This window comes from Pecten maximus, chromosome 12 (assembly GCF_902652985.1).
Source record: "Pecten maximus chromosome 12, xPecMax1.1, whole genome shotgun sequence".
Classification (NCBI taxonomy): domain Eukaryota; kingdom Metazoa; phylum Mollusca; class Bivalvia; order Pectinida; family Pectinidae; genus Pecten; species Pecten maximus.
The window spans coordinates 31,332,960-31,349,368 of record NC_047026.1 but is presented as its reverse complement, the minus strand read 5'-3'; the positions used below and the strand labels follow the sequence as shown (position 1 = coordinate 31,349,368).

At 34.9% G+C, this 16,409-nt stretch overlaps 1 protein-coding gene across 1 annotated transcript; it reads left to right on the top strand.

Annotated features, from left to right (window-relative positions):
* Positions 1-328: 328 nt before the first annotated feature.
* Positions 329-13,032, top strand: LOC117339205 (polyadenylate-binding protein-interacting protein 2B-like). Its single transcript, XM_033900673.1, has 4 exons — positions 329-422; positions 1,497-1,643; positions 8,869-9,018; positions 10,238-13,032. The coding sequence occupies exons 2-4, from the start codon at positions 1,509-1,511 to the stop codon at positions 10,319-10,321; spliced, it is 369 nt and encodes a 122-aa protein (XP_033756564.1). The 5' UTR covers positions 329-422; positions 1,497-1,508; the 3' UTR covers positions 10,322-13,032.
* The last annotated feature ends 3,377 nt before the right edge of the window (positions 13,033-16,409 follow it).

Below are 16,409 nucleotides of genomic sequence, written 5' to 3'. Positions count from 1 at the left end.
CATAGGGATGACATTTTTATCTTATCTGACATCGTCTAAATGTTCGGCGAATTCCGTGAGTAAGTATGAATATATAGATCAACTCATTGGCCGGAATCACCCGATGTGCGAGCACTGTTTAGCCTGAGTGATATCACTACGCCAATGTCAAGGATTTTACAGGATGAGTCGTTTTCGATTTAATTCAATATAATTATATCATAGCATATATATTGTTTATCGATAAATTCAACTATCACATTATTATTTACATCATCAATCGAATGTGTGAAAACTAGTTACTATCATTTAGAACTATATTTTAAAACGGATGTAGATCGAAGAGTAAATTGTTTATTTACAAACAAGTACCTGCCAAGTTGAACACCAAAACAAAGGAGAAGACGGTGACACAGTTAGAAAGGGGAGAGCAAGCACATCTGGTGAGCATATTCCATGTTTCTAATGCACGTGCGCCCAACATCACTTTATGTATTCACTGTTGAAATCCCTGTCATCCACAAAAATGAACGAGATTTCGAAATTATCGATTGAAACCGCAGTTTGTTTACGTGTGCGTTTGCTGGAATTAGGTCATTCAGTTTCAAACTTTAACCAATGATTGTAATATAACGACATGATCGGAGAATTTTGAGATAATCGCCTTGTGATCTGTAATTCAATCCGTAATTAAATCCTCATATGTGTCCGGATACTGACAAGAACCGACCAAAAGTATCCGTAATACGATCATAATAACAGTGGTGGAGAAGCTTAAGACGTCGTCAATCTAAATTTAGATTTATTGGGAAATGTCGGACAATCTTGAAAGAAAGTCGACTTGAGGAAATCACTGTGTTCTAATAATGTGTTATTTAATATTCACGATTTTCACAGGACATTGTGACAAGTAGATTGGGGGTTCTCTAGACTGTATGTCCTCAGATTCCCAGTAGGATACATAGTTCTGACATCAGCAGGCTATAAATTGCTCCTTGAAATCAGTGACATGTAGGCCTAATAATATAATCATTACATGTCTCTGATGAAATCACCCTGAATAGTGGCACCAGCATGATAATAAGATTACACGAATGATGTTAAGATATGATAAGCCAGATAATTGACGAGGTATGAATATATTTAGTCAGTGACCATAAATAACTAGGGCTCAAACTAGAAGTAAGACCTGAAAGGACCTGGATGAGTTTTAAAGGTGTTTATCGCTGCTAAATGTGTTATTTCTCAGTGTTTTACAGCAGAAGGGATGTTATTACATATTATAATATCGCTTTTATTTGAAGAAAAAAATGATGATGCCTTCTAAAGCAACCTTTAGCTCTCAAGGTAAACATACCACTAGCTATAGGTTAAAAGGAAATTCTCCCTAGTCTGAGCTAGTAAGGTGACCCTATAATCTCCACTTTAAACCTCTTATAGCCTAGCTAGCTATATTGAAAGTTTATATGAACAACATCACTTACTTATTTGTAAACAGTATTTTATTTCTTTTGCAGAACTCGAGAATCATGAATATGAAACTTCCACCCTACTTGCAGCATAACATGGATCAGATCCATGAAGAGGCTCCTGGAATGGGACAAGATGTAGACTTCTCCGAGTATGTGTGGATGGGAGAGGAGCTAGATGAGTTTGATAAACAGGTCAGTATATACATGTGTCATACATACTGTAATGAAAAGGGATTTATTGCATTTTGCCAGTGAAATATAGAAATTTATCAAACTAATAAAACGTATATTTTCACTGCAGCGATGAGCAGTGAAAATATAAGATTTTGCAGTGAAAATACAAGATTTTGCAGTGAAAATATAAGTTTTGCAGTGAAAATATAAGTTTTCCGTTTTTGACTAATCAAACTCAAAGCAGACCTTTGTATTCACCTCGTTGAAACTTGCCAATTTTTCCATTTGAAGCAGAGATAGATAAATTGGTTATTTTGCTGTATTTCTGAAATTTTCAGACTAGTTTTTGACAAAATACTCGCTTGACGTTAGCTATTCATGCATAGATTATCCGATAACAGCAGGAAGTGCTTAAATTGCGTTGATCAGTCCTTTCAAAATGGCGCAGTCAAGTTGACGTGAAGTAACGTCACAAAAGAGATGACATCATGAATATTCCTGCTCTTTTTGACACTATTAATTTTTCGATGTTTTTAATTTTGTTTTTATGGAGGCGTTTACGCCTGCCATATTACAATCACCTACGAGTTGTGACGTCACAATCTCTCACTTTCATTTTCGTTATATTTCCTTTCACAGTTCATTTTGTAGTTTCTTTCGGTACATATATGATGTAGTTGAACTATATATACATTTATGAAAACTATCAAGACTACAAATAAAGTGCTTTTACATGAAAAAATGTATATTCAGTATAAATTTCTCTTCGGCGGAAGCCCGGAATTTGAGACCTCTGGTGGTAATTTCTGTAACTAGGGGTAATGATTCGCTTATAATTAGTTCCAAGTATGAGGCACGTCATTGTAGTCCGTCATTCAAAGTAGATGTGCACAGAAATGTATTAACTATGCTGATAATGTTTTGAACATTCCAGGAATTATTTTGAATAAGCAATAAGAATAATGTCTTGTTAATATCTACACCTGCATCGATTTTTGCAAATCTATATTGAAAATACTGTTTGAAGGGAGATAACTGCGAGATTCTGACGTTACCTTACAGAGGACACTTGTTTAACTACTAGAAATAAGGATGGCATAACAACCAAGCACAAACAAAAATTTCTGATTTTCATAATACCCTCCAGGTTTTGGCTAACAACATTTCTTTTGTTTACAACAGTGAACTTGGTAGTTTGTTCACGAGATTTTATGAGATTTAGTCCGATATTTAGCGATCACGTGTTCCGTCTGTTTACGTGAGCGAGCACTCTGTCAAAATGGAAGCACGTGGACACGGGCTTCACACGAAGCATCAAAATGATGTTTGTCGCTAGAAATTAATATCTATCAACATGAATTAAAGGCAAGTTGCTTACAAAGTTTAAATCTGTTTGTTGACTCACTGAAATAAGTGTTTGTTTATTTAGGACGAAACTGTTTACGATAAGTTGTTCAAGCCTGGCCAGACCACAAAATCACAATATCTACTGCGATTATAGTCCGAATTTTCTGACGATCTTGCTATATACTATATGCAGACTTTAATCAGCTTTAAGGCGATATCAACCCCAGAACCCTTCGGATTACTGCGATAACTGATCGAAGTCCCTGTGTTTCAAATCCATGATTCGGTAGACCTACGTGATGGCGTGATGGAATTCGATCGTTTATTTTTTAAAACTAAGAAAACTGGCACATATCTGTCGTGGTGGTCATTTGTGCTGTAACTTCCCCGACAGAGACAATATACAGAATCTGGATTTCTGTGATAAGGTTTACTGCAGTAGCTACTCGCGCTCGTAATATATATGAAAATGCTAAATTATTATTGAACCAGCTTGTCTTATTTATATATTATTCAGCTCACGATTCAACCTTTTCAAATGTTTTCATGTAATATATATATACATTTGTATGCACCAAGCTGTGAAATGTTTGTATTACATAGAATATTTAAACAATACAAAGTAATTGTAGATTAACAAAATGTATACCAATTGCATTTTAACCTATTAGTACAACTTTTTGTTGTTTTCATGTAATATAACTTTTTGTTGTTTTCATGTAAAATGATAAATACATGTATATCTATTGGCAATCGATATCAAATCCATATAATATAAGACTTTCTCAAATATCAATATTCCTCATAACTTTCAAAATAAATCTATATTTGCTTTTGAAATTTAATTAAAAATGTTTGATTTTCATGTCGCGAACATATCCCTTAAAATAATCATCAATCTCCTTATTGGTCTCCAGAAAGTGTGAAAATAAATGAAACTTGTTTGTCAATAATTCTATTTATTATGAATTCATGTATAACCATTTAGGTTTTTTCCAATGTTGACCTTTAAAACTATATATATATACAAGCAACAATCTGTGGGATGTCAAATATGGAAGGCTATAGCTGTTTCAGGATAAATTGCCAAAAATGCTTATAAGTACTGTTTCTTATCACTGATAACATATACAGTGGAACTTCGTTAACTCGAAGTCGACGGGACCACGAAAAAACTTCGAGTTATCCGAGTGTTCGAATTAAGCGAGTTATCGTTTTTGGTGAAAAGTTTGGTCAATATTTGTCAACATTATATAATCATAATAACTTCGCTCCGTCGCTCACCAGATCAGTGTAAAGACTGGTCAATACATGTAAATATATATGTAATGTTTCGTTATGTCACTTGTAATTTGGTGTAGTTTTGCCGATATACAGTCACGATAAAGTTTCTTTCACTTAGTCACTTCAATGATGATCTGATGTGCAAGTCATGTTTGCAAAAGGTAAACGATAAAACGGAATTCGACAAAATAACAAGTTATTAATGTCAAAACAAATAACCGTTTAAGTTTAACACAGATTGCATACAAAACGTAACGGAACCATTACCTTTTATTGGACATATATAAAATACTGTTTGATCGGCCTACTTACTTTTTATTGATAACCACGCCATTTCCATGTGTATTAGCACCGGAAGTTGGGCTGCGCATGTGCGTATAAAATGTTACTGTAACTGAGTTGGCGTTTTATCCGATTTAATAGACAGCACTGACCGTTACAGTTGTACTCTGAACACCTCGGCAGTAATTACGCTATTGTTTCAGCAGTTTAAAGATTTAATAGGCGCCGGTGACTGTGTCATTTCTACACCTGTAAAAACATCAGCCGGGTAGATCTACCGGTGTGTCAGAGATTAGTTCCGCTTGAGCGAACGGGCAGATGAGTTGTTGACTATCGTGTGTACTGATATCGGCGACCGTCTTGGGAAATTACCTGATGTAAGTAAAGCAGTACTTTTTATCACCAAGACTTGTTATAAGATTCAACCGACGATTTCTTTTATGAATTTATGAAACACTTATAATAGCATGTAGGTTAGTAGTGCCGATATGTTCAGTATTACAAACGGAATTTAGCTCTTAAAAAATGTCGGCGTTTGCCACCGATCGACGAAACTTATACTTCGAGTTATTCGAACATTTCAAGTAGGATTTTTATTGTTGGGACCAAATTTTTACTTCGTATTATCCGAGTTTTTCGAGTTATCCGAATTCGAATTATCCGAGTTTTTTTTACTAAGATAAAGAGAGAATTCGGCCGGGACCGGCGAGGTACTTCGAGTTAAGCGGGGTATTCGAGTTATCCGAGTTCGAGTTAACGAAGTTCCACTGTATTGGGTTTTCGACTATTATGTGTTATTGCTACTTAAGTGTGATTTTTTTCGGCTTAAGTGATAATGTATTTCTTTGTACTTATGTGCAACAGACATCGCGAGAGTTTAATTCTCGTACATATAATATTGACTCCTACAAAAAGAAGTTGAGTGATCATGAGTGGTTGACCTACGAGAGGCATTTTATCAAATCACATATTGACCATACTGATTGCTCATGATCATATTTCATCCGGCCTAGTAAACTCTAGAAAAAACATCTTAATTTATGAAAGCAGCTAACTCATTTAATGTATGTGTACAAATTAAGTATATATATATATCGTACAAAACCTCAAACTTCTAATATGGTAGATATGAAACATACATTTAGGCTGACTGCCTGATAATATAATACAATTTGTACAGAGTTTACAATCCTTTGACATTCAGCTCATAATATACACCATTATAATTTGATCTGTCGTCATGCGTCGGTCTTCTTCTTAAGACCAAGATATCGCAGAATGGTGTACAAAAGGTTCTTAAGCTGTTTTATCAAAATTGTTAATTTCATGGCCCCCTATAGCTATGTGTCGCATTCTCCCTGGGGAGAGGATACATTTTACTATAGTTTATATAGGAAACTCATCACACATATTTTAGCATAATTTGTTTCATTTTCTTTGGAAATTGGTTAGCACGTGGTTAGGGCAAACTTTTCTCAATGACATATTGTCAGAGAATGTCAAGGCCAACGACTTGTTATGGGTTCGAATGTCAAAAATAAAAATCTCAAATTGATTATTTTTTTCATTTCATATGAAAGAACATAGTCCACTGAAACAGAATGTGCATATTTTATTGTCATCAGATAAAAATAAGGCAGAAAGATAGGGCACTTGGAAAAGAATCATAAAGCTATTTTCTCCAGCCAAAATTAAATAATAATCCAAAATTGCAGAATAAAGGTTTCTGCTCTTTTATCTATATACACATGAAGGCTTGATGTTTGGCGCATCGATAACGTATGGCTGGCTACAAATGTTATACTTATATTTGAACTTGACCTTCATTCAAGGTCACGGGGGTCAAATGATGAAAAAAATTCAAAGTTCTTTCAAAATTATTAATTTGGGTCACATTTTAAAGAATCGGCCCTTTTAAAGGTGTGTGCAATGTATCAAGGTCAAATAATCAAAATGACGCAGATATGGCACTTTTAAAAAGAAATTCCTACCAAAATGAAAAAATGACCCAAAACTGCACATACACATAAAGGCTGGATATTTGGCAAACAGATACATGTAACATGTGTGACTGGCTACAAATATTGAGTTTATCTCTCTGACCATGACCTTCATTCACATTTTAAAGAACCGGCTCTTATGAAGGTGTGTGCGAAGTTTCAAGGGCAAATTATTAAAAATGATGCAGACATGCCCTTTAAAGAATGTTTTCTTGCCAAAATTAAAAATTATCCATCAATTGCAATTCAATTGTTGGCTCAAAAGGGGTGTCCAGCAAGATTATGGAGTTGGGATCTGAATGGTTTCACAGATAAAACAAGAGGCCCAGAGGGCCTGTATCGCTCACCTGGTTTTATGAGATATGAAACAAGAATGATGCTTAAGTTAATTTGTCGCTGGTATTTCTATGTCAATATATCATAAGCATTTTATATGGGTACATGTACATTGGTTTATTGTTATTCTAAAAATGTCAATTTAGCGAAATTGACCTATTTTGGTCCCATCCTTCAGCCCCCGGGAGGTTAACCCCAACATTCGTACAATTTTGAATACCCACCCCATAACCATGCTACCATACAAATGTAGGTTTTATACCAAATTGTGCAATTAATCCATGAAATGAAATTGACTTTGGGTACAACCCCATAGGGATTGCTACCACACCAATGTGAGTTATATCCATAACTTAGTTTCAGAGAAACCAATTGACCCCTTTTGACCCTGCCCCCCAGGGGTCAACCCCACCATTTTTACAATTTTGAATCCCTACCCAAAATGATGCTACCAGTCAAGTATGAGCTATATCGATTGCTTAGTTTCAGAGAAGAAGTTATTTATGTCAATTAAGCCAAATTGACCAAGAGATGAACACAATCCTGATGTAAAAATAGGCCCAGGGTTCTTTCCCCACCCCAAGGGACTTATACAATCATATTGAATTGATATCAAATATGAAAGTTTTCTTCAATATTTTGCATGTAAAACGCTGTATATTTATATACAGTACCTATAGCTACTAGGCTATTATCTACATCTTGGTGGTAAATTAAAAAGCAACAAATCACAAATCACAGTTTATTGTTAATATTGACATTGGATCTATTAAAATAGATGTAATTGATATCTAATTTTAAAATAATTGTCCTTAACAAATGAGGTCTTTGTTGAAAAAAAAGTGTAATAACTTTTAAAAGCCGTCAATCTAATTTTGATATTATTCTAAGATCAAAATAGAAAGGAATAAACAATTTTGTTTACAAGATATTGAAAGACATTGCACACTTTCAACAAAAAAAGTAGCAGACACTCCCTGTATTTTCAATACATATCGTGTATTGTTATAACATATCGAAATGCATATCATATTGTTTCGACATTTCTAATACCCAGGCCTATAAAATATAAGTTTGTTTTAAACACATAAATGCAAATTTTGAACTACTTAAATATAAAAGATGGTTTAAAGTATGAATGTTAATGACATGTACCTAAGTAGAAGTCGATTTGAAAACAATTTAAAATGTTTGACTTCTTAAGTAAAGGTTTGATTGAAATAAGAAATGTTTAACTACTTTTAGAAGTAGGTTTGAAACTTTAAGATGGTTAAAACCATTATGTATATCGGAACAGTCTAAACCATTACATTCATCAGGACTGTGAAAACCATTATGTCCGGTTGGTTTGACACACTTAAGTGGAAATGTTTAGTCATATTGATATCAGTTTAATTTGTATTCTTGCTTTATTTCAAATATCTCCTTTTACATCTGACTAACGCCTCCTACAGTACTTTCAGTACTTTGATTAAGTATATGAAATGCAATAAAAAGAAAATTGAATGGTTTCCCGTTTAATGTAACATATATTTCACTTGTATGACAGAATATTTCGATATTTTTCACTCGTGCTTCAAATTCGCACTTGTGGAAATATCGATATTCAGTCATACTAGTGAAATATATGTTATATTAAACGGGAAACCATTCAATATCCTCTATATATTGTTACCCTGTCCTGCTGTCCATATCTGTCTTGTCACGTCCTGTCTCATTTTAATCTGTGATTTAATTCATTTTATGTTTTGGTATCGGAACATCAAGTTCTACACTGGATTGAAGTTTCTTTGTCATTGATCAAGGTTAAGTTGTCCACTTTGAAACCTTTTGTACCAGACACATGGTTGCATAGGAGCAGGGACATTCATGTCTTTCAAAGTTTTAGTTCCAAAGGAAATCACTAAATACTTTCCTGGTCCAGATTGCTGTAATTTAAGTATTGTCACATCAGCAATTCCTCCTTGTAGTTAATGTAGAAAACTTGTTTACAGGTAGAAGAGGAGTTTTGGGAGGAAGCATTTATGGATGCATGTTTTGAGGAGATGTTAGCGGAGGAAGAAGCGGAATGGATATATTTTAACTCCGTAGAGGAAGCTATGACAGCTTTGTATAACTACACGAACAGTCTCCATAATCAGAAGGTAAATATCTTTACAAAGTTCCTAGTTTTAACTTTGTTAATCCATTATTTACAGTCTGCGACGTTAACCGCAGGCCCGAGACCCGGGGCCTTTAAAAATATGGTCGGGCCTATAGTTTCCCCAAACCCACAGGCCCGACGGACCTATGAAATTTCAAAAAAGAAAATTTTATATATAAGGTAATAATTCATCTATCTTAAACACGAAGTCATACTTTTTCATTGCGGTAAAATGGTAAAACTAAAATACGAAGTCATTGCATGTCGTCACACAACCGTCGAAACACGGTAGAGGCTTACAGTTGATCTTCCGGTCTAAGGGAAGTAACTCTAATTTACCTAGAAATACATTTCCGGTTCGAAAATGGCTGGCTTTCTCCGGTATGTTGATGGGGCAAAGCCCGGAAAAAAACTTATAATAGAAAGCAAGCATTTTTATTTTATGGATTATATCTTCAATTTTCAGACCTATACAATTTTGATCGGGCCTGCTAATTCTGGAGTTCATAGGCCCGAAGGGCCTATAGCAGTAAAACTTTGTCGTGCAGACTGTATTTATAAGAAGCAAAGATAAAGAGAATCTAACAGACACCGATTAATTTGTAATAAATGTAAATGGAGTTCTTTAAACAAGTTCAATATGATGTGCCACGAGATGTCAGGAAAATGATTTATAAAATAATTGAATGTGTTCAAAAATACATTCTATATAAGATTATCACATAGTCATGAGTGTAAGATTCTGTTGATCATATAACTCATAAAGTGAAAAATTTTAAATTATTCATTCCTATATAAGATCAGTTAATTTCAAATTGGCATTTTCATTATTAATACTGAATTCATGATCAGTATTTTGCAAAACATTTGCACTGATATAAATTAAATTTTGACAACAGCCATTTCAGAAATCAGGATGGTTTAACCAATGTATTGGACATTTATCTGTTTCTCTACAGAGACAATATTGTGCATTGTCATATATTAATTGTAATGTCATCAATTGTATATGATATTGATGACAAAATTATATAATTACATGGTAGAAAAACTCTGACTATTAAAATGATGAAACTTTATTATGAAATTCCAAAAGTAACATTATACTGTTTAATGATCTTATTATATCTGTAAAGGTTTCGTAAGTTGAACATTGTATTCTATTCAGACAGAAGTTGATCATGATGTTAAAGAATGTTTTTTTTACTTGAATTTTTCAGACTCCTTCATCTTGTAGTAAGCTGAATCCTGATGCCCCAGAGTTTATTCCACGCTCTCCAAATTCGACCTTCAAGCACACGTAGCACATTCTTGAGGAATATTTTCTGCATTATGCATGTGGCCAAAGGAACAATAAGGAATGAGTTAATGCTCAATGTCTTTCAAAAAAATGCACAAGAAGAATATACTCCTTCCATTCCCAGGTCCACTATTCATCCATTTTGTTATGTTGACATTTTATATTCATCCATACATCTTCTGATGTAATCAGGTAGATCTCCAGACTTCCAGGTAAATGTTGTATAAAATTATGTATCAGAAGGAATGACTGAGAAACTGTTGTCTAATCTCTAGGGTTTTTGGATAATTGAATATTTGAAATATTAGAATAATCTACAAATTTCACCAAAAAAAATGATTCCTGTATTTAGTAGAGATGTAAAGAATCTCTTATTGAAGTATTTGAAAACAATGTTTTGATTCAGTAATTGTCTTGCAAAGATTCTTGAGCTCACATCTGTGAGGTTATAATTCTTCGCTGAAATTTGTGTGGAGTTTAATGCAACTGTATTTCAGATATATTATTTGGAAATTGCAAACATTAAAGTATATCTATCAACAGGAATCCCAATACTATTGAACTATATAAATGTAGTTTTAAAGGAAATTCATGAAAATCCAGTCTGCATGAATGTGATGCTTGATATGTCTGGAACTCTGTCTGAAGATGTATGCAATATGAGTGCTTTTGGACCTTTTTGTCCTACTGTTAATAGTGCTGCTATACTTAGGGTATATGATTAAGTTTGTAAATTGAATTTTTGTGCTGAAGATGATGGTATGAAGTAATACATGTATAAAAATTAAATCAGTTAAATGAATATTTCAGGATTTGTGAAATCAATAGACTTTGTTCATGATTTATAACTAACATATTAGCAATTGAAAAAGTTGAAAATGATTTTTAAGAAAATCTTCAATTGACAGGAAATACATGTATTATGATTTCATACTTTCACGAAACCAAGACAGGTGTCTTTGCCCCAGTCTGGGACATTCCTGATCATTGAGAAAACTGTGTGGATACTTGCATGTACTGCTTATTTCATAGGTATGAACTAGAACTTGTGTTTAGAATTTGATTGTGTATGTGAATAATTGTTTTTATGTTTTCCAAGATTATGTTAGCTGTATGGGATATATATGTTGACGAAGTTCCTACAAGCACTGAAATCCTATCAAATTGCTTTGAAAGAATTCTTCAAATCCTACAATCTTATCATAATTCAGTGTTCATAAAAATATTCAAACTATTGCTTCCTTTGAATTTAAACAAAAATCAAATTCTACAATCTCATTAAAATTCACCATTCATACAGAATAGAGTATTTGAACAGTTGGAAAGTAAGCTGAAGTTTGTTCAAATGAATGAACTTGACATACTTTCAAAGTCACAGGGGTGAATGTGTTGAAACTGTTTATCAACTTCTTTTTCATTAATAAAGAGGCCCTGGGTCATTATAATTTTCAGCTCACTAAAAAGAAGAGGTCATTTGGCCCAAACGTCAATGTCAAATTTTTTAAATTGTTTCTTTTTAACTGATAAACAATTTGTTGTGACAGAGATAAACAAGGAGCAAACTGGCATAAGGTCAAGGACACTGTCAAAAGTTAAGGTCTAATTTTCTATCTTTTCACTGCTGAACATTTTTGTTCTGACTTCATGAAACAAAGTTGGTCAGAATTAAACAAAAAGTCAACTGACCCAATGCAAGGTCACTGAGTCGAAGGTCAAGGTCATTTTGGACCTCTTAACAAGTTGACAATAAATCTTGCTGTTATAGGTGTAAGGTTCTTAGGGTTCAGATGAAAATCAAGCTAACAATTGTACTGTATTTTACACTTCTGTTAGCCCAGCATAATTAGGTATATGTGATATGATAATGGGCAGATGGCTTCTTGATGGTTATTGGGGATAATACCTAGCAACACGATAGGACTGTATTGTGTCCTGTTTCAAGTAAATAGTAAACCTTTATTTGCCTTCAAGTCATATGTGTGAGATGTGTTAAATGTTGGTTGAATAGCAATTGGTATACACATCAGAACTTTTGTGACCGCAAAGGCCCATGTGCTTCTTGCTCCATGTGTGTAGCATGAATTAATGAAAGATCACCACAGAACAGAATCCCAACAGTGTTGTTCACTGGTGGTGATTATCAGTCCCCTACCAGTGACACCAGGGGAAATACAGGTTTGTACATAACCCTACAGTTTGTCAGAGCTCAAGCGGTTTCATTCCTTGAGGGATTTAATCAATCTTGACACAATGATAAATGACCATGCTTTCTCGGATAAGATTGAGTTTCAGGGTTTTTGGGTCAAGGTTGAGGTCGCTTACTATTTTTAGTGGGGGTCGGTAGGAAACATGTACTTGTAGTAGAGTATTAGCTTGTGGGAATATCAAGAGAGATTTCAATACCATTTGTACCACACTCTAGCAAATTGCAATACCCCAAAATTGTGATAATCCCACATATGTATGCATATCATGATATTTAAATGCCTTGTAATACAAGTTGATTCATAACATTATATATTACGGGTCATCATACATGTTATCGGCAAGCATAAATATCCCATGTTGATGATATAAAGAGAAAATGTGTTCTATGTTTCATTGTAAAAGCATTACAGTTCTATTTGATTTTTTCAATGTTGGTGCAAACATTGCCTTACAAAGGCCTTATATAGATCTTAATTAATAAATACTTTGTTTTTATTATGTAATTTATTCTGCCTTCTCTTCTTTGTTTATTACTCTATTTTGATATGAAATTTCATTAGCCCACCATCATCAGATGGTGGGCTATTCAAATCGCCTTGCGTCCGTGGTCCGTCCCTCCGTCCGTCTGTAAACAATTCCGTGTTATCGCTATTTCTCCGAAAGTACTGAAGGGATCTTTCTCAAATTTCATATGTAGGTTACCCTTGGTATGTAGTTATGCATATTGCATTTCGGGATCGATCGGAAAACAACATGGCCGATAGGCAGCCATCTTGGATTTTGACAATTGAAGTTTGTTATCGCTATTTCTGAGAAAGTACGGAAGGGATCTTTCTCAAATTTCATATGTAGGCTACCCTTGGTGCGTAGTTATGCATATTGCATTTTGAGACCGATCAGAAAACAACATGGCCGACAGGCAGCCATCTTGGATTTTGACAACGGAAGTTTGTTTTCGCTATTTCTCAGAAAGAACTGAACGGATCTTTCTCAAATTGGATATATAGGTTGCCCTTGGTCTCTAGTTGTGCATATTTCATTTTGGGACCAGCTGGATAACAACATGGCCGACAGACAGCCATCTTAGATTTTGACAATTGAAGTTTGTTTTCGCTATTTCTCAGAAAGAACTGAAGGGATCTTTCTCAAATTTGATATATAGGTTGCCCTTGGTCCCTAGTTATGCATATTGCATTTTGGGACCAGTCGGATAACAACAGGGCCAACAGACGGCCATCTTGGATTTTGACAACTGAAATTTGTTATCGTTATTTTACAGAAGGTACTGAAGGGATCTTTCCCAAATTTCATGTGTAGGTTCCCCTTGGTCCGTCGTATTGCATTTTTGGACCAATCTGAAAACATTGTCGACAGACAGCCATTATCGCTAAATCCCAAATTTCATATATAAGTTCCCCTTGTTTGAAAAGTACAGGCGGGATATTCTCAACTTACACAGATTAGTAAGAGAAAGGGAAAATAGAGAAAAGATCATTCAATGGTGGGCACCAAGATCCCTCTGGGATCTCTTGTCTGTCTTGAGCTATTGCTAATACCATTTGTTGTCATCAGACAGTTACTCTTTTTGAATGACTCAACAGAATCCAATACAATGTAGGTGTCCACTGTGTTGGAATTGTTTTGTATTAGCTTTCCATTGTCAGTGTTACTCTATGTTACTGATGACCTTTGGATTTAGCACGGAGATTGCAAAATTATTGCTGACATTGTCCGAATTTAACTTTTCAAGTCCTTCGGTAAGATGGCCACATTAATCCAGCAACTTGACACAAATTTGACGGGAGTATTATAGTCTGGCTTTGTCTGTCTGCCCGACTTTAACTTTTGTCCGTTTGTCCGGAGATCACCTCCCATCATTTTCAACCGAATTCTTTGAAACTTGGTATATATTATGATCATATGAAGTGTTTTCCCCAAAAGAATATTGATTCCTTCTTTATAATTTTTTTATGTCTGGAGATCTACATTTTTCGACCAAGTTCTTTGAAACTTTGTAGGCTTCAAAAATATGATACTAAGCTGGGACCCCAGGGATCACCCCAGCCTCATTTATATAAAATATGACTGGTCTCACCTCACCCACACGATGTTTCACAACAACTTTGTTGTAATCCACTCAAAGTTCACCCTCTTGTGTCCTACCCCCACTGGCCCCTGGGATCACACAAGACTCATTTATATGAAAAAATGATTGCCTTCCCCTATGATGTTTCCAAACAAATTTGGATGTAATCCACGAAAGGGTTAAGAAAGAGTAGGGTTTTCAAGCAAAGTTCACCAAAGTTTCCCTTTTTGGAACCCGCTACTCGGACCCCAGAGGTCATTCTAGCCAGCCTCATTTATATGAAATATTATCGCCGTCCTCAATGACGTTTCACACCAAATTTGGATGTAATCCACCCAATGGTTCAGGAACAGTAAAATTTTAAAGCAAAAATTCACCAAAGTTTCCCTTTTTGGGCCTCGCCACTCGGGCCCATGGAGCCAGACCAGCCTCATTTATATATAAAAATATTATACATCTCCCCAATGATGTTTCTCACTAATTTCACCCAATAGTTACGAAGGAGTAGGGTTTTAAAGCAAAACAATCACCAAGTTCCCCTTTTGAAGCCCCGCCATTTGGGCCCCAGGGGTAGACCCGCCTCATTTATATAAAATATGATCGTCCTCCCCCAATGATGTTTCACACCAATTTGGATGAAATCCAACCAAGAGTTAAGGAGTAGAGTTTTAAAGCAAAGTACCGTTTTTGGGCCCCGCCCCTCTGTCCCCAGGGGTCGGGCCAGTCTCATTTATATAACATGTGATTGCTCTCCCCCAGTAATTTTTCACACAAAATTTGGCTGTAATCCATTCAAAGGTTATGGAGGAGTAGGGTTTTGAAATAAAAAGTCTTGCGGACGAAGCACGATATGGCTATTGGCGATTCAAATTTTATTTTAATGCAAGATCGTATATATAATATAATGTGTCATTCGACGATAAAACTATGTCATTCGACGGGCGTATAATTTCCTCTCTGTGGTACTCTTGTTTAAGCTGAATGTCAGTCCAGCCGTAACATACCCCCGTACTAACGGCACGCAAGTACCTCTGTCGTATCAAATGTATGATGAGCTTCAAACAACCTCTCCTGTTCTACGCAATACATCTGCGGTCCTGTTGGACATGGAACTAGCGATCTTCGCCTCATTGAAAAAGGATAAGTTACGAGCGCCTTTATTGAATCATGATGCTTTTGAGAGACTCCTTCCGGAACTACTTATGGATTCCGTGGAAGAATATAACAGATGATGGGCAAAAAAGGAACACGCCGTATTGGATTCATGGTCAGAGTAGATTAAAATCATTAACTTTATCATGTAAAGAATGACATACATATGAATATAAGCAGCTTTAGATTTAACATTCAAATAAAACACGCTTCTCTGTATGCCGCTGATGTTTCATTAGTCGATTGGAATGACTTTTTCTAAATAACCAAAAGTCCTAGAACCAAGGCGTTTTTTTTCTCCATATGTTCAAAGGTTGTTACAAAAAGAAATGACAGTAACAAGTATTCAAGGTCAAATTTGTTGAAATATTTAATTTAAACGACTTTTTTTGAATAACCAAAAGTACCAGAATCAAGATTTTTATACAATGTACCTTAATTGGATACAGTCCAACACATTTTTTCAAAAGAAATGACACTGACCTATATTCAAGGTCAGAGGTCAATTTTGTTTAAACTCTTTAACAACTTCTCATTCTACCATGTTTGCTATGCAACGCCAGTTTTGATTGGTTTAAAACCATGTATTATTTTCCAATAATACACGCTCGTGCCAATAATACACGCTTGTGAGTCACGACTGTTA

Bases quoted from the DNA above. Each gene is read 5' to 3' on its own strand.
- LOC117339205 (XM_033900673.1), top strand. From the start codon at position 1,509: ATGAATATGAAACTTCCACCCTACTTGCAGCATAACATGGATCAGATC. The intron at 1,644-8,868 runs GTCAGTATATAC...ACTTGTTTACAG, and splicing joins TAGATGAGTTTGATAAACAG to GTAGAAGAGGAGTTTTGGGA. The intron at 9,019-10,237 runs GTAAATATCTTT...TGAATTTTTCAG, and splicing joins ACAGTCTCCATAATCAGAAG to ACTCCTTCATCTTGTAGTAA.